This window comes from Salminus brasiliensis, chromosome 25, assembly GCF_030463535.1.
Source record: "Salminus brasiliensis chromosome 25, fSalBra1.hap2, whole genome shotgun sequence".
In the NCBI taxonomy this organism is placed as follows: domain Eukaryota; kingdom Metazoa; phylum Chordata; class Actinopteri; order Characiformes; family Bryconidae; genus Salminus; species Salminus brasiliensis.
This window is the reverse complement of record NC_132902.1, coordinates 21431056-21449663: the sequence shown is the minus strand read 5'-3', so window position 1 is coordinate 21449663 and position 18608 is coordinate 21431056. Positions and strand designations below refer to the sequence as shown.

The 18608-nt window shown below is 41.0% G+C and overlaps 1 protein-coding gene across 1 annotated transcript; it reads left to right on the top strand.

Annotated features, from left to right (window-relative positions):
- Nucleotides 1-3130: 3130 nt before the first annotated feature.
- On the top strand, nucleotides 3131-13796 carry rbpms2b (RNA binding protein, mRNA processing factor 2b). The gene is made up of 8 exons (XM_072671679.1): nucleotides 3131-3620; nucleotides 5998-6075; nucleotides 6555-6593; nucleotides 8021-8083; nucleotides 8993-9143; nucleotides 9550-9698; nucleotides 12032-12102; nucleotides 12687-13796. The coding sequence occupies exons 1-7, from the start codon at nucleotides 3564-3566 to the stop codon at nucleotides 12095-12097; spliced, it is 603 nt and encodes a 200-aa protein (XP_072527780.1). The 5' UTR covers nucleotides 3131-3563; the 3' UTR covers nucleotides 12098-12102; nucleotides 12687-13796.
- Nucleotides 13797-18608: the final 4812 nt, after the last annotated feature.

Sequence of the window (18608 nt, the reverse complement as noted above, 5' to 3'; positions counted from 1 at the left end):
ATGGCCTTTGTGTGTCAGGGATTCAGCAGCAGTAACAAGGAGACAACAGGAAACGAAAGTCCGTCCAACAACGTACAGGGAGTGCTGTATCCATGATGGAGGCCACAGTTGGAATAATGCCGCTGCTTTGACAAATCCATAATAAACCCCAAGAGCTTTCATTACTCTAAAGACTTCTAATTCTCTGGGTTGTCAGAGTATTTCTGGTGATATAGTAAAGACTAGAAATCAGAACTGGAGGAATGTTGCTGACCGGGAGTCTGAAAATAAGAAATACATTTTCTCAGACCCATTCTGGCTACTGTCAGATTGTACTGTGGAGTAAAGTGTCACTTTGCTATGCTGGTGCTACACGACGGCCAGTCCCCTTGTCTCTGCCAGGTCGACTCCACTCGCCCAATCACTGCACATGTCAGTTTTCAAGAGCTTGGCACTGATAATGCTATCTATAACTGCATGATTATCTTTGGCTTTGGGTGCTGTGCTTCATTTTTAAATGTCAGCGAGCATTATTTCAGCGGTAAAGAATTTGAAACATGTAAGAGGTTAGTTAGTAAATGTACATAAAAAAGGAACTTACATAAACCTGCACAGATCTGTAAATGAACTGTATAAATTAACAGAGTTCATTTTGATTGCACACTAAAGCCTGTTGCAGTGCTCACAGTCTCTTTTATCATCATTAGTATTTATTTGATAAACTGCATGTTGAAATTAGGTTATGGAATTAAGCCATACATTTATATATATATATATATATAAAATCAGGTATTAAAATGCTGCCCCAATCTGGTCATCCAAATCAGAAAACCCAGCAGATATGGCTGAGCATCAGTTGTGTACACTTATGAACTCCATGCCTACAATACTTCAAGCTGCCATTTAAAATAGAAGGAGAATAAACACTAATGCTTGTCCCACCTATGTTGGAGTACCTACTTACTTGCCTTTCCTAAAGGGTGTATCATGGTGTATCATCATGGAAAACTGGACTTCCCTCACTTTATTGTGAGCGTAATAGATCCCTACTCCCTCATTAGTGTTGCACTATATAGGGAGAGACTAGTTAGTTCCCTAAGTATCACTTAGGACACTTTCATCATTATCATCATCATTGTGCGCCAGCACCGGCTGAATAAACAAACACGTAAAGCTCTGAACTGAATTCAGAATTAAAGCCAGTAAAAGCACTGCGCTGTTCAGGGAATAATATCTGACCACTATGTTGCTTAGAAACAGCCGCCCATTAACGAACTAACACTGGGAAAATATCTGAAATTCATGGCAGTTCATTGGCTTGTAACTACCGCTTTTTTATATGAGCAAAAATCAGCGACTATATTTCATTCTGCTTAGTAATATTGCTTAGTAACACCAGTCTCAATGCATCATGGTTCACATTTAGCTGTTTACTATAAATTACAAATACACTGTGGGAGATTGTATTGCCCTTAGAATCACCGTATTCCACTGAATTCCACTGTACACTGTTAAAAGTAGAAGATCCTTGAGGAACTTTTGGAGGTTCTTCTGTGGAGGAACCTTAGGAAAGAAGGTTCTTGTAGAGGAAAAAGGTTCCTTGAAGGTTCCTCAAAGCACCCTTAGAGGTTCCTCCACAGTTTCAAACTGAAGAACCTCCAAAATTACCTCAAGGATCTTCTACTTTTAACAGTGTATAATTTGGACATGTCAATAGGGAGCCATTCAGTCACAGCCACAGACGTTTGAGGTAATATCTAAACTGTGTACTAATTACTAACTATTTTTTGAGCCTAGTACACAATTGGGACGCAGCCAATGCAACCATCGAATTTACATATCTCCACCTATTCAGCCTTCCACAGTTTAGGCCTGCCCACTCATGCTAAGGACTGTTTAATCTCTTGAGGGACAATGCAGAACACAGCTCAGTTATAATGAAGGCCTTAAATATGCAGAAACAGCCTGTTTAAATCTAAAAGAGATGAAGATTGGAAAACTGAGACATAAAAACAAATTATGGCCATAGTGCACCTCAAGGAAAAATGTCAAATTTAAGAAAAATGAAGGATATGGGTCCTTTAAGTTGCCAATTAATTGCCGGGATCATTTTGTAATTTGGAGGATTCATGTAATGAATATTTTGTTCAATGTAAATTAAAGGAAGGGCTTGCAGTCGGTCATGAGTTCGAATCCCAAGCCATACCGCTTTGAGGCCATCAGAGGCCGGAGTACGAGAGAGCACAATCGGCCGAGCTCTCTCTGAGTGGGTAGATGGCGCTCTCTCCCCTCATCACTCTTAAGCAACGTGGGCCAACACTGGTGTGGTGGAGCTGGGGAACCAGCGCTTTCCTAGGAGCGTGTTTTGGTCGCTGGTGGTGGAGATGTGGTATATCCTTACCCTCCTAGAGTCAGGAGCATTGCTAGTGCTAGGGGAGCTACATGTTTGCGGGTTAACTGGCAGCACCAACGGCGAGAAAAATAGACCCTTCCCAGGAACGTAGCTCCAAAGGAAAGCATGTGGCCATGAATAGAAGCCTAGGTGGTCCCTCATGCATAGTATAACTTGCCAAAATGAGGTTCCCTGTGTTTAGGTCAATTACTATAGAAAGACAAATGTCCTGAAAAGTTCCAGCTCAAACTTTGCCCTGATTGTGTTCCCACACAATGTCAGGAAGCAGTGTGCCCTTTAGTGCACAATCCCCTCTCCCTGGCAAAACCAAAAATGAGCCACATAGTAAAAGTACAGAAATGAGCATGCAATCATTGTATACACTGTAGAAGAGCGTGGGTGGGGCAGATACAAGGAAAATACCAGGGTCTCACCATTGGTAACTACTGGTAGGCCTAACAGAAGATGGGTGCATTACTTTTTCTATTGATTAATGACAGTAAACGTATTTGGCCTTATTCCATTCCTGTAGATCAATACTTGTCTAATACTTCTACGTCTAGTAGTTTGGTGGGTCGCTCGCATCACACCGTCCAATCAAATCAGACAGTGGACTTGGCAGCTGCACTCTGACTGGTGGATGTTATCCTAAAGGCCATGACGCACAGCCGAGGGGGCGTGGCTTTCCCACCAGCTGCTGCCTTTCTCGGCCCTGATTGCCACTTTGAACCCTTACTTGATGACCTAATTGGCGAGCAGGGCAGTAATGGCACAGCTTTCCCTTTATGTTCCCTTTCCTCGTAAGCGCACACTTTAAAGCAAAGTCGATGTGAGCAGAAGCAGGGGACGTCACCTCTTCCACTGTCTCATCCCCACAGTGCACTTTTCCCTCCACCCCCACTACTACCACCACCGTCCACTACCAGCACCTCCACCACCACCACCACCAGATCACCTCAGCCTCAGTTCTTGTCCTACCTTCACCTGCAACTTTCCAGGGCTTCGTTCGTTGTGGATCTGGCACCTCCACCTTCACTCGGGCACTGAGCTCTCAGCATTGCGCCACGAACCGCAGGAGAACCCCAGACGCACTTTTTTGGGACTTCAGCGAGAAGCAGGAAAGTTTCTCTTGCGCTTTTTCTCTCTCTCTCTCTTTTTGGCTGTCTCGGCTTTTGGGCTGTCTACCTACATCATGAGTGTCAAGTCTGACTCGGAGCCAAACAACAACAACGTCTCTCTGGAAGAAGAGGTAAGTGACCTGCGTCCCAGCGCTCAGGACGGGTCTTGCTGTGGGACCCCTGAGCTCTGCTGCGTTACAGCTTAACCAGCTAGAGCTCTTATTAGACTGCCCCTGCTCTCTCCGGTACTGGTGCGGTTCTGTTCTGGCTCTTGAAGGTTCTGTTCCTCAGTCACTGCTCGCTTTTGTTGCTAAAGCTGGAGAACAGAGCTGATTTGGAGTTCTGCTCCATGTACTGAAGCTGGATGAGCATTGGGACTGGGTGCAGCTGGGGTTCTGGGCTGGGAACGTGTAAACACAAGCACTGCTTTTACTTTTTATGGCGAGTTTAACTGAGATTTACTGGCTGAATGAAATGAAGTGGAGAAAATGTAATTGTTTATAAATATATTAAACCTGTTTTTATTAAAGCTACTCATTTTGCTATTATTATTTCATTAAAATGAGCAACAATTAGGCAAATACAATAGCATCTGCATTCCACTCCGTTTTAACCAAGAACCCTCTAGAAATACAAGTGATGGTAAATGGTCATGGCTTGTTTTTTTTGTTTTTTTTACTGAAAACCCCATGTCTCCTTTTTTATTTTTGGAGAATTGTTTTTTTTTTTATTATTTATTCTAGGCTATTTGTTTTATATAAAAATTGGTTGGTTAAGTCAGTTGTAAAAGCTAAACTGCTGTAAAGATGTAGATGTAGTGAGATGTTGTAGTGTGTGTGTGTGTGTGTAGTGAGAAGTCTATACATTTATTATTATTATTATTATTATTATTATTTTGTTTTTATTATTGAGATAAGAATCCTTTTAGTTCCATAATTCAGAAATTCAGTGTCACAGCAGAAAGGCATAGCAAGACACTCAGTTACAAAAACATAGATAATTTGCACTATATACACAATATAAATAAGAATTAAAAAAGCAATAATATTAAGTTATTGCAAATGACTCTTAATTGCATGTGGGGGGTATTGCACATAGTATTTTACATTATTTGTACTTATTATGATTATTATTTACAAATTAATATTAGAGTAAATCTAAGAATGAAGTGTTTCCCTGATGTTTGGAGTCTTCAGGTCCCCTCGGTTCTTAAAACTGGATATTTAATTTCTTTTCTCTGGTTGCTTTATGCCAATCTGAAGAGGGAAACCCTGGTTCTCAATAACTGATCCATTATATTTCCACATAATGTCTTAATCCAATCATCTAAACTCAGAATGTGCACTTCCAAATTGTATTTTTTTTTTATTGTAGTTTATGTAACTTGTTCTGGTGATGCCAGCTGCCTTTTACACTGTGTGAACAGTTCATGAGGTGACCAATAGTAACTTTTTGCAAAGAAAGCCTTATTGCACTTTCTATGGACGTTTCTATGGGGTGAGATATTGTCACTGCTGACCTGGAACCTCAGATCCCTTTAAACAGCCAGTGGGATCAGCAGCCAACTACCCTTCAAGTTTCTGAGTATATACAAACAGTGTAACTGTAATGGTGCGGGTTTTGCTCATTATCAGTGCTTTTAGCTTAGCTGTGGACGTCCCTTAATGTGCTGCAAGAATTACAAATATGTCTGACTAAGTGGTAAAGCCCAGGAGAGGTGTGGTGGAGCGGCAGCAGTCTAGCTCTGGAGAATGGCTGTGCTCTGCGGGGCCGAGGAAGGAAATGCGGTCATGCTGTGCGCTGTTGTCCGTCGCTGTTCCACTCGCAGCCCATTGTAGCTCGGAGCCTCCCACTGAGCTCAAACAAGTGGATGTTTGCACTTTTGTTTATTTCTGTAGCCGGTGGAACAAACCGGCCCTGTGTTCAGTACAGATCGGTCTCGGGCCTTCCTTACTTATGTTCATATCTCGCTTTCTGCAGATTTGTAGCTGTGAATGTTGCAGGCTGTTCATTTCCCAGCAGTAGTTGAACTATTTGCACTGTTGGTGGAAGACATGGCCCTCTTTTTAAGGCGTGTGCACCAGACCTTTTTAGTGGCTGATTTCTAGATTAAGGTGGAGTTGATTTGTAATGTACTGTGCTCTTAAATTAGGCTTCTTCAAATGGTCCTTGGAGGAATGCAGCAGAAGAGCCCCCTTTGGCCCTCAAAAGGTTTTTCGAGCTGTACGAGTGTCTTATACGTGCTGCTTTAGGGAACCTCAAAGAACCACCTGAAGCACCTTTTTATTTTAACGAATATACATTGTTTTTCATAAGGGGACCAACATGGCTGACCGTCCCAAGTACATTTATTTTAAGATGTTTCATATTGGCGAGTACAGTCCAACTGGGCCTAGCATCCATAGTGTTAATTATCCAGTATTTACCTGTAAACCAGGTCTATCTACAGGTTAAGCCTAAATTCCCATTAATTTACCGTCTTTCTTTCCTGTTCTCCTCGTCTTCTAGGTCCGAACGCTGTTTGTCAGTGGCCTGCCAACAGATATCAAGCCTCGCGAGCTGTATCTTTTGTTTAGACCGTTTAAGGTAAGAGCAGATTGCTGGTGGGGGGGCGGGGGGCTTGTTCCACCTATGCAGTGTCCTCCTGTAACTAATGTCAGGCTTTTGTCTTGCAGCTGTTTTCTGTCTTTAGCTATTGAATTATGTTTAGAAATGCACTAAGAGTAACTTCTGAGGCATTGTAAAATCGGAATGCATGAGTCATTTTAATTGCTTAACTCTGTCACAAGTATGTCCACATTTGTCACGAACCCTGGACTTTATTTCCAGCAGCTCCTGAGCTTGTTCTGCTTGCATATGGTGAAAACCTCGATGCCTAATTGAGGGGGAATTGTTGCTTAATTCAAGGAGTTAACTTCCTCCGGTTTGTAGGTGAAAGCTGACTGACTTTATGGAGCTTTGTCTTGGGTTGGCTTCTTATGGGGAATGCCGGAGGATTTTTTTTCTCTCTTCTCTGCAGGCATGTGACTTCATGGCTCCTAATTGGATTTCTTTTTCCTTTTCAGGGTTATGAAGGTTCACTGATTAAGTTAACATCAAAGCAGGTGAGATGGTGGCAGATATCACAGCTGACTGGTGCTACAGTGTAGAAGTAGAGTATGGTGTTGGTCACTGTTGCTCTCTCTGTCTGGCCTGCTAATTTAACTTGGCACCAGCCAATAGTTTTTTATTCATTTTTGTAGAAGCTGAAGATGTACTAGTTCAGCTTAACTGAATTAAGGAATCAAATATTGTAGGTTTGGAAGTAATGTCTCTTTAAATGGTCCATATTAAGGCTGTGCAATATATTGTTTTAGCATCGTTATCGTAATCTTGCCTCACAGGATGCAGGTGCAATGCCAAATTACCTCTTTGCTGCTGCTTGTTACAAATGGGGAATTGGCCTTTTCATTACTCATCTACCAGAGGCACACTGTCTGCCAAATCACTTATTTTACTCCAGTATTGAGTATGCAGAATACATCATGATCTGGATACAATCCTCACTTCTGATACAATCTGGTGAAAATCCTTATTTTAATATCAATTATAGCTAAAAGGCTATAAATTATAACTGCCCCCCCCCCCTTCCTCCTCTCATGCCTCAATGTGACAAGTTTTATAGATATATTTTGTGCATTTTTTTTTTAATTTTTTTAGCCTATATTCTAGGGTAAGGTGGGATGGGTTTTTTTTTTTTTTTTTTTTTTTTTTTTTTTTTTTAAAACCCTTTTTCCCCCCAATAGACTGTCAAAGACTTGCGGCGTAACCAGTAAGCTGATTAGCTCTTTGTTGAAGGGCAAGACTTTATTCATGACCTGTCGCCATGTTTAACATTACAAGAACTCTCCATTCATGTTTTAGCCAGTGGAAATGTCCTCATTTTATGTATGTATGTGTCCATGTCGTTTCGGGGCCAGATTATTCGTTGATCAGATACTGGTCACTTATAAATGTGAACAGTCAAGATGGTGAAAGCCGATCTGACAAGTGTTGATGAATGAGGCTTGTAATATGAACCTAACCTTTGTATCAACGCTTTATGAACATTGGACCAATAGAAATGGTCGAAGGACTTATTAAATTATTATTATTGAATTAAATGCACGGTGATTTGCATAGACTGGGTCATCACTGTCCCTCAGACCTGTCTTTACCATTTTTCCCTACTTTTGACATGTTAAATCTTTTTATTTTATTTTATTTATTTATTTATTTTTTTGTGGCCAAATTTCACAATGACTGGACCAACAATAATGCCCCTTTTTTGCTGGTCGAGATTTGTGACCTGTAAAATTTGTTTATATTTGGCATACAGCCAGGGGGTATGTTTATAATAAGGCTTTAGGTGGGGGCTTTGCCAAATATAGGAGTATATGGTCCATTTAATGTTTGCCATTTATAGTGGCTTAATGTTGCTGAAGCCTCTGCTCTCCACATAAAGGCATTAAAGCTAAATTCTGCCTCTCACTGTTCCTTGTTTCTCTTCCAGCCGGTTGGCTTTGTGACCTTTGACTGTCGATCTGGCGCTGAAGCGGCGAAAAATGCATTAAACGTAAGCATCTAGCCATCTGTAAGCAATGGCTTGAATTATTGATGATCTGTCAGATGAGGGGAGGGAGGGGGGGCTTATGGGTTGTGGTTTTTGCTATACATTTTTATATTAATAGTGGTATTGGTGTAACTGTCTTACTGTAACCCTGTATAGCAGATTTAGGACTAACTCTCAGTACATGTTGCTTATTCTTGATTGGCTGCAGGGTCACGGAAGATGTGTAGGTTGGTGGCCTACAGAATAGTTGAACAATAGCTGTTAAACTTGATGCCATATGTTTTGGCAATTGGCAGATGGGCATCTGGGCTCAACAGAAATGAGTGCTCATTTTGCTATGGACTAACAGTAGTGTGTTTTTTCTCAACCATGGTAAATGGTATCTAATGAGGGTGTAACGGTTTCAAAACTAAAAAAAATCTGCTGTGTTTATATAAAAAAAATGTTTCTTGGAAATCAATGGTCAGAACTGGGCAACTAGTTAAATGGTAGAGTTTATGGGGGTTCTTGGCCTTATTTTAATAGCAATATTTAAAATTGAATTGAGCTTGAGTGCCAGAATCAAATCAAACCTGACCCAATGTATCGTTACACCCCTAGTATCTGATGGTACACTGCTGAGTTTAAGATCCTTGAGAAACATTTTGGTGGTTCTTCAATTTGAAACTGTGGAGGAACCTCCTTAAGAGGTTCCTCCACAGTTTCAAATTGAACCTTCAAAAGCTCCTCAAGGATCTTCTACTTTAACAGTGACTGTATTTAGACCACCACTAGCCTTTTCTGTGAAGTCACGTAGATGCATTCACCTGCATGTGGGCACCAGCTTAGTGCACACTATTGCACATTTCTATCAGAGTCTTCTCAGGCACAGCCCACTCCTATTACTGTATTCCCCCCACCTTGTGTCTCCAGGGGGTTCGATTTGACCCTGAAAACCCGCAGACCCTCCGGTTAGAGTTTGCTAAAGCCAACACGAAGATGGCAAAGAGTAAGCTGATGGGCACTCCGAACCCCACAAATATCCACCCAGCTCTAGGAGCACACTTCATAGCACGGGACCCATGTAAGTGTACGGCCACACGGTAGCTTTCACTCTGCAGAGGTAGACACACTCTTTAGGCATGAGTAGAACTGTCGCCCATAGCTGAGGAACAAACTAATTCACTTCCACATGTATGCATGCATCATCGGAGCAAACTGCTGCTTCAGGCCAGCAACTTCTACATTCAGGTTCAACATCTCGCACCACATTCAGCTTTTCTCTGCTGTTCTGAGCAAAACTGCAGATGCAAGCATCCACTTAGTGCCTACTGTTGAGCAATAACCATACTTCTCGCTTTGTTCTACCTTCACTTTTGCCAAACTACCTCACTAAGTAACGTGTTGGGATTGATCAGAGCCATAATGTAAAAAGACCAGTTCAATAGGGTGGTATGTGTGTGTGTGGCTTGCTGTGTGGCTTTTCTCAGATGACCTGACTGGGGCAGCACTGATCCCAGCATCTCCAGAGGCCTGGTCACCATACCCTCTCTACACGGCAGAGCTGAGCCCTGGTCTGCCCCACGCCGCCTTCACCTACCCTGCAGCGGCGGCTGCTGCAGCTGCTCTCCACGCCCAGGTGAGCTCCACATGAAGGCCTTCTTGGTAATAAGGGGGTGGGGGGGTGGGTTGTTGGGGATGCAAAGCTCAGAACTTGATTGAAGTAGAAGTTTCATTGTTGTCTCTGAAGCAGCAGTGCAATATACAGTACAGTTCAACCTAGACCTACAGTCTGGAAACCTAGAATAGTTTATGCAGCTTATCTTGACTCTGCACTGGGTTTAAACCCAAAGTGTTTTCCCTTAAGAATATCTAACAATTATTTAAAATAGACTCTAGTCATGGACTGTAGAGAAGGGAGGCTATCTGAGCTGGCTGAGTAATTGCCCTCAGTGATGGTGACTGTGCTGCTGTCCCAGTGTTGTGTGTACATTAGGAGGCCAGGCTCTGGTCAATCACTGTGCCCTTTATCCCACAAGAGACAGAACCAATGTTGAGCTGCAGCCTAAATGCAATGCATTAATGGTGGCATGTGCCCATTATTAACTTTCATAAATGAAGGTGCTACAAATGGTTCTAGAAGAATCATGCTTTGTAATGGAGTTCATGGAGAACTCATGGAATTCATGGAGAGATGTTTTGGTGTGTGGTGAATTCCTTACTCACTCTCCTCGTGGACTGTAGAGGGCAGAAGGTCGGCCTCTAAATTGATTAGTTGAAATATTTGAACTACTAGATTAATTGACCAGATTAAAAGTGGGACTTGTTAAAGTACGGTTTGTTTCTACATAAGGAAAAGAACTGCTTGCTGACCTCATGTCAGTTATGTTTTCCAAGGATCACCTCTTGTCCATTAATTCCAGTCTGTCCTAGTTCTTGTTTATGCTTCACAAATGATGCTGCATTTTATTACATTTTTAATTTGGCATTATTCATTAAGACTCTGCGAATGAATCGCAAATGTCTCCAGAAAATCTGTAGTCTTGCCCCACCTCTCTGATCTATACTTCAGTTGGACTCTGCGTTTGTGGCCATGCTACAGTGCATCCACCAAGAGCACTATAGTGCTGCGTTAAACTCTTTTGGTTCTCACCTCAGCCCAGCGTCTGAAGTGTGGGTCCACTGGGTGTTGAGACCCATCTCGAGTGTGACTTGATGCTTTCACAGAAAAGGGCTTTCAAGGTCTGACAACTGGCTACCGTTCTGCGCTCGTACATGGGTCCAGCTTTCCCAGCTTTAAAATGCAGTTTAGCTTTGTCTGTAAAGGAATGGCTGATAATGTCCTGAATGTGAGTTGTGCTTTTCAATGAATAGCTTATTTACAGTTTAAAGCCAATGTACTTTTTAGTGGAATGAAAAGTGGTGTTGCTGATGACCTGTATTGCATTATGTGGCTGTCAAACTGCTCTCTGATAATGGATGGCTGTATTGGCAGAGCTTTCCTACTGGAGTGTAGGCAAACTGCAAGTTGTAATGGACCTCCTGTGGACGTACCAACACATCTTGATGTTTGAATAAAAAGTGTTGATGGGATTTTGTCAAACTGTCAATTACCGGCTCATACAGGAGTGCTTGGCTGGCTTAGAAGATTTATGTAGTCCACTAATATAAATATACCCATCAAATATGGTGCTATAACTTGGCAGTTAGGCTAACCCTAAAAGAACATAACTGCTAAGTTGTAGCACCATGTTTGATGGGTGATTTTACTACAATCAGTATTTTTAAATGCAGCATGACCTGGGAAATATAAGGCATCTCCCTACCATTCCTGAGTGAAACACCATATCTATGTTAGGAGGGCAAGCTCTGGTCTTCAGCTCTGCAGCCAAAGTAGTCATAGTATAGTCATAGTAGTACTAGTCATTTTCATACTTTTTGTTTGTTTTAAATAAATGTATTATAATAAAGGATTATTGGAGTAATTCCTGAACCACTTTTGGTTTCAGAAGGGACCATGTTTGAAGAACCTTCTCTTGATGTAAACTTATACCATTTGAAGGTTCTTCACCCTTCTTGCATCTATAAGACAAGGTGGTTACTAGGGCCAAAGGTGGTTCTTCTGATATCAAAGTACCTTTTTGAGTAGGTCATATGGTCTTTTGGGGAAGGAGGGGTGACTGGACTCCACAAACTGATGGCCATTAAATCAGATTTATTTAACTTGAGGCTGTAGACTCGAGGATTATTCTACCATGACATTATTCTGCCCCCTGGTGGGTGGAATAAATGAAACCTGACCATCAGTCCTGCTCTGGTGTTATGTTGTCCTGTTGCCCACCCATGTTATGAATATAGTTCATAATGTACAGTATAGTCGGTCACAATGTACCTTTTGATGGATTATGTATATCGGGACACTCTCTGCATAATTTGTGTTTTTTTTTGTTTTTTTGTTTTTTTTTTCCCCAGATGCGTTGGTATCCCTCTACTTCAGAGTCATCCCAACCTGGATGGAAATCAAGGCAGTTCTGTTAAATATGGTATGTCCATCCTTCAATGTATTAAACCCACTGTGCTTAAATGCAGTGTAATTATTTTAGGACCCATCCATGTGTCCGGATATTAGTAGAAACTGGTCTGACAGAAAATGGGACTTTCTGAAGCTCCTGATGTCTCGGCATGCATGTTTCTGGCCTGAATCTCAAACACTGCCTTACTCCCTATGTAGTAAACTACTGAAGTCACAAAACTACAAAGTGTACTTGCAGATGTATCTAGCTTTCAGTGTTTCACACATGCATAAATGTAAATATGCTACTCTGTATATATTGGCATCTAACTTGATGACTTCCATAGTACGCTACATAGGGAGTAGTCTGGGATTAAACTGGTTTTGATGTCTCTTGAAGGCAATGTTACCCCATACAGGGCTTCATCTGTGTGAAAGAGAATATTTTCAAAAGCAAAAAGCAGGAAATCTCATGTGGACGGGGCCTTGGGCAGCATTGCGCATGTCTCGCTAAAACCTTATCCATTTTTCTGATGGTTCTTAACATTGTTAATTTCATGATGAATGGGCCAATACAAATACTCCAGTATTTATTTATTTAATATTTCCCCACAGATATGAAATGGTGTTTGCTTCATATGGAGTGAACCCACTGCAGCTCGTACTTAATCCTGACCAGCTCATTTTTGGAGTTCAGCAACACAGATGTATCTACTCCCTACTGGAACCAATTCGAGGATGATGCTGAAAGAGGCTGAATGTCTTGCCAGCTGTGGTTCAGATGGTACAGCCATAGTAGCACTTGTGTTATTTCCTTTCTGAAGGTTTTTTTTTTTTGTTTTTTTTTTTGTTTTTTTGAATGACCAGTTTGTAAAAAAAAAATTGAAATTGAGGCTGCTTCTTTTCCATTTAGATTTGCTGGGTTTACAGGGTCTGAGCCAGTCAGCTGCCACATCAAGCATGTTTTTTTTTGTTTGTTTTTTCCCTCTTATGGCATGAACTAGATAAGTAGTAGCTTCTGTGCGCCCTTTACTGTAATGTGTATTCCTCCTTGCCTGGGTGTAATCCTCTTCATTATTTGTGTTTTGGTAGCTTGGTCTACTGTTAGAGGTGTAGTGGCCGACTCATTTGTTCAGCAGGCTTTGACTTTTTGTTTGTTTTTTTTTTTTTTTTGTTTTTTTTTTTGTTTTTTTTTTTCCTTCCTCCCCATGTCTTCCTTCCCTTGCCCCCACGTCTACATCCTGAGCATGAGCTATGGTTGGTTTTAATTGGCCATCTTGGTTGAGCTTGTAAATGTGTTCCTGTGTGACAGCTTGGCCTTGCCAAAGCAGAAGACGATCCATGTAGTATAAAGTAGGCCATATGGGGAGAAGTATTTGTGCAATGAAATAAATAATCTGTAAGTTATTAACTCTTTTTGTTTATTTACAACATTGATTGGATTCCCTCTCCTTTATAACAGTTGCAGATGAACTGTGTTTTTTCTTTTGTTAGCTTTGTGTCATACGGACGCAAGTCTAACCTGTTGTGGATGGCAGATTTGACTGTTAATGATGGATTGCCATTAAGGTTATAAGCTGGATAATGTGCTATACGCACTGCATGAAGGGGTTTTAATGTGGATTATAGTAACGGTTAATACTGACATTAGAAATTTATTTGTAAAGTGTGTTGTAAAAAAAGTTATTGTATGATACAGTATTAAAACATGTTAATGCATTACAAGCTGTGTGGCCTGGTTTCCTTACTACTACACCCCCACCACAACCACCACCCCATCTTTTCTTTAAAACCGTAGCAGAGTTTGTTCGTTTTCACTTGTTTAGCCTCCAGTTTTGTAAACTGGGAACTTTCAGCCATATAGCTAGAGGGTCTACAGCACCATGGAAACTTGCTAAACTAAATGCTGGATACTGTTAGCAGCAGTACTATTAGCAAGTGGTACTGTTTTACTAAAGGGAAAACTTGTTTCCATGTAATAAACTTGATACAGGCAGTATTTGTGTGAAGGCATTCAAACAATTGCGTTGGACACCTGCCTGTAGGGACTGAACACCTTACATTTGAGGCCTTTAGCAGACCCTCTCATCTAGAGCGACTTTAAATGCATCATTTACTCAAATGCCCTTAGCTAGTTTAGCCTTAGAGGCCATAATACTCCACTTACACTACTTTCTTGGAAGAGGTAGGTTTTTAGTCTGGGTTTGAATACAGTGAGCGGCTCTACTGTTCAGACACCCAGACAAAGGTTTATTCTGCCACTTCAATACCGGGACAGGAAAAAAAGCCTAGATGCTTGTCTCCCACCAAGGATGGTGGGTCAAGCTAAGTCATACTTCAAGCTGGAAGGGCTCTTGGTACAGATCGACTTTTTTAAACACTGCCATCAAGTACAGATGGGATGGTCCATTCTTTGTTTTGTAGGCCAGCGTCAGGGTTTTGAATCTGATGTGGGCAGCAGCTGCAGGAAGCCAGTGACAAGATGGCAGTAGAGGCGTTACATGGCTGAACCTGGCACAGGCCAGCGTGTCTTAAAGAAGCTGGAACACCAGTTGGAACAAAGATCATGAGCAGTCACTGTAAAGTACACTGTTGACTGGAGAGAGGTCCAGTTTCCACTTCATCAATCACAAGATGAGGCTGAAGCTCACTGTTCGAGACTAACTGCACTCCGTTTTTGAAGAAATATGAAATTTAAACTTTTCCCTGAGGTTTTCCCACTGTGCGTAAAAATGCGCGCCGTGCGTAAAGGCCCTGGAGAGCGTCACAACAGCTGTAGAGAAAAACAAACACGTGACTACATCTCAGGATCCTCCATTAATTAAAATATATTAATCTGATTAATGGAAATGGACCCTCTCCCCATAAACAGTACAGGGTAACGCGGGACCCTGTGTGGCACGCATGACAACAGTCCACTGCTGTTAATCTACATACACGGATCTCCATAATCAAGTACGTACATGACGTCGCAAGATTCCCTACCTTATTGCGCGCTCTTTATTGTTTATAGACGTCATCATCAGCGCAGTAGTGGGACCAAAGGCGCCCTCAAATGGGCGAGAAGCGCGAGGTTAGCTGCTTGTTTGCTTTTCTTTAACTTTGGTCTACGTGCGTAAAACTCCGCTCCGTGCGTAAATACCTCTTATCCAAATCTCCTATCTGCATTTTCACTTTTGACATAATTGGAATCTGGCAGGTGTTCTTTACGCGTGTTTGTTACAATAAAGGTGTGATTGTAACATACGGGTTGAGGCAGGCTGCACGTATAGAGGGACTTTATTAGGGCTAAAGCCAAATTCCATAATCCAGGTCACAGAAGAAAGCAGAAGGTCAAACCCAAAAACCACAAGATTGGTGAAGAACCAGTGACTTAACCAAGAACGCGCCCAATTGAGGGGCTTAAGAGGAGTCCTAATCTGTCCAATCATGATCAGCACCTGTGTCCTTTAGCTGAGCCTCAGGTGAAGGGCGGAGCTTAGCCCTGGCACGTTGGAGCACATGACATGTGCATGAGCTCCTCACTGAAACCAGCAGAGGGAGACATTACAGTGATGAACGGACCAATAGGAATGGGGTTTGAAATGAGGAGCAAGGCGAATTTCTGAACGTCTGAATTCAGCGTCTGACCTCATGTGGAGAGTCCAGCTCTGCTGAAACCCAGATCCATCTGCAGAGTCATTTCTACATGAAAACTCGTGCATACAGACAGAGAAATCATGAAGAGCCTCTAAACATCACATAATAAAGTGTTTTAAGTGGTTTAAAAAAATATTTAGTATAAAATCCAACATACTACAATCATGTGTTTAATGCTTAACAACATTCAAATAACTAATATTATTAATATAATAATAATATTAATATAATAACTAATATACACTTCTGGAATATTTATGATGGTAAAATAGTTTTCCTCAGGGACAATTCTACTTACAACGCCCTGCATGTTTCCCTCCACCATGAATTAATGATGAATAATGTGCCGGACGGTGCGATGGATGGTGTGGCTGCAGGCTGACAGATGTGCCGGGTGGTGTGGCGGGTGGTGTGCCGGCTGTTTGAAGATATGCCTCACGGTCTGCCAGCTGCTTTAGAAGTGCTCAAGTTTCCAGCTTAAATACCACACATTAAGCTGTTAGTTTATCAGCACGTTTAGTAAATGAGTAGCAGCAGGGAAATCACCAACCTGCAGGACTGAAGCTGGTGAAAGAGAAAGAGAACGCCCTCTAGTGTATGTGGGCGGACAGGCACTCTCTATATAAACAAGAACAACCCCAGGACTAGAATCTGTGAACTGAAGATTTAAGAGCATTAACAAACAAATTAAAACGATTATATTAAAATATTACTACTAACAATACTAATATACTACTAATAGTAATAATACTAACAACAATAATATTAACATTCGCAGTAATGACAACAATAATCACTAACAATATTATTAATATTAATAATAATAATCATACTAACAACATAATAATAATATATTATTATTATAATCACAATAAGCACAATAATAATAATAATAATAATCACAACAATAATCTTAATAAAAATCATAATAGTAATAATAACAATAATGGTGATGATAATAACAATAATGATGATGATGATAATTATAATACTAACAATAATAATAATAATAATAATCAGAACATCAATAACAACAACAATAATAATAATAATAATAATAATAATAATAGTGAATTCTAAGGGTACATTTAATCACTCTTATGGTCTAATACAGCATTTATGTCCAATAACGTACAATAATTATAATATTGCACAGAAACTATTCTGATTTGTGTATTTTTTATAGTTATACCTTGGTTAAACTTGTAACTTCATGTTTGTTTGTTTATTTGTCAGTAAATTGGACAATAAATAAAGTAAATCATACTTAAAGTAAAACATATTTATTTATTTATTTATTTGGTATAAATAAATGATAGTTTATTATCGTTAATTAGTAATGATGATCATTTACTGCTAATTAATTTGATTCATTTAAAAAATCTAAATATTCTTCATCTTCGTGATTAGAAAAGCTCAGAGAATTTGGAATTACTGAATTTTAAAGGAGCTCTGACTTGATTGCTTTAAAATACGGTGCATCAAATACTATTAGAAATGTATGTGGGAAATAATATGGAAATGTCCTGTTCTTAATAAAAAAAATATTTATATAAAATAATAAATAGTGGGAGAACATTACTGGTCCTACAAAACATGGGGCAGTGACGTCACGTTCTAGCTAGGGTCGAAAACGCTGAATGTTATATTTTCAAGTAAAATTAGGTAAAACTACTAGATGAAAAGTGTCTAAACAGCACATTTTAATAGTCGTACATTTTTTTTCGGCCTTGGTTCCTTTTAAGCTGCATTTCAGGTATCGGTCATTAACGGGTTAATCACGCCTCTCGCGCTCAGGCCTCCTTGTGCTCCTCATTCGGGGCCAAATTGGCGGACGCCTCTGATTGGTCAATCCGCTGAGGCGCTGCGCAGGTGTTGTGAATGAGCGCTGATTCCTCTGCAGGGGTCTTAAGCAGGCCTGTGCTGAGGGAGTTTAGTGGTGTTTTAGATCGTTCTGTTTAATTCTGCCATGGCGTTTTCTCTGGTGAGTATTTGCAGTCGAAAAGGTGGCCTTTTGGGGTCTCTCCGCCTTTACGCATTCAGGAGGGCCCCCTTCTGTCCGCAAAGCAACGGCTTGTTTGTGGTAGACGCCATCTTTTAAGGGCTGAAATAGGTGTAGCTCGGCGTTCCTCATTCATGGCACTCTGGAATATCGCCTTTCCTGTCTGTCTGTTGGTTGTGGTCATGGATATGTTTGGTGTCTGACCAGTGCAGGGCCTAGACAGTCCCTGCCCCTTTGACCTCCCCTCACCATGTGCTCCTGTGTTCCTACAGAGAGACAATCCTAGAGCCCTTAATCGTTGGGACTCAGACACTCCTGCCCTGTCTACCTGCAGCAATGCAGACATCTTCCGCAGAATGAACACCATGCTGGGGAACTCCCTGGACCTCACTGGAGTGTGCACCACTCCAAGTGCCAAGACCAAGCGGGACTCTCTGATGGGTAACAGCTTCTCCCAAGTTTTGGTTCAGTGACTGCAGTGATGGCTGCAGTTTGTGTGGGTTGTGTTGGTAAGCCTTACTCTCAGTGGGCCAGCTTGAGTCCAGTTCAAGCTATATTGAACTGGACTTGAACTGGTCCTCTGTAGTTTGGACTGGGTCTCAGCTCATCAGGTGAGTGTACGGCAGTAGTGGGGTTCCCAGGTTTGGCCTGGGGGGGCTGTGTCTTGGTCCTTATTTTCTTGGATGTTTTTCTAAATCTTTATTTTAACACATACAAGAAATATTACTTGGTGAGAGTAACATGGGTATGACCCATACAGGCTGCTATTAATAATTATTTAAAGATTTACAAAAGCATGAAGTAATAAATAAAAAAAGAATAATGAGTTAATACAAATAAAGAGCTGTGAATTTATTAAATAATAAATTAATAAATCTACTTGTGCAGGTATGAAT

Coding starts and splice junctions, on each gene's coding strand:
- rbpms2b (XM_072671679.1), top strand. CDS start 3,564: ATGAGTGTCAAGTCTGACTCGGAGCCAAACAACAACAACGTCTCTCTG. Junction 3,621..5,997: donor ACGTCTCTCTGGAAGAAGAG/GTAAGTGACCTG, acceptor CTCGTCTTCTAG/GTCCGAACGCTGTTTGTCAG. Junction 6,594..8,020: donor TTAAGTTAACATCAAAGCAG/GTGAGATGGTGG, acceptor TTTCTCTTCCAG/CCGGTTGGCTTTGTGACCTT.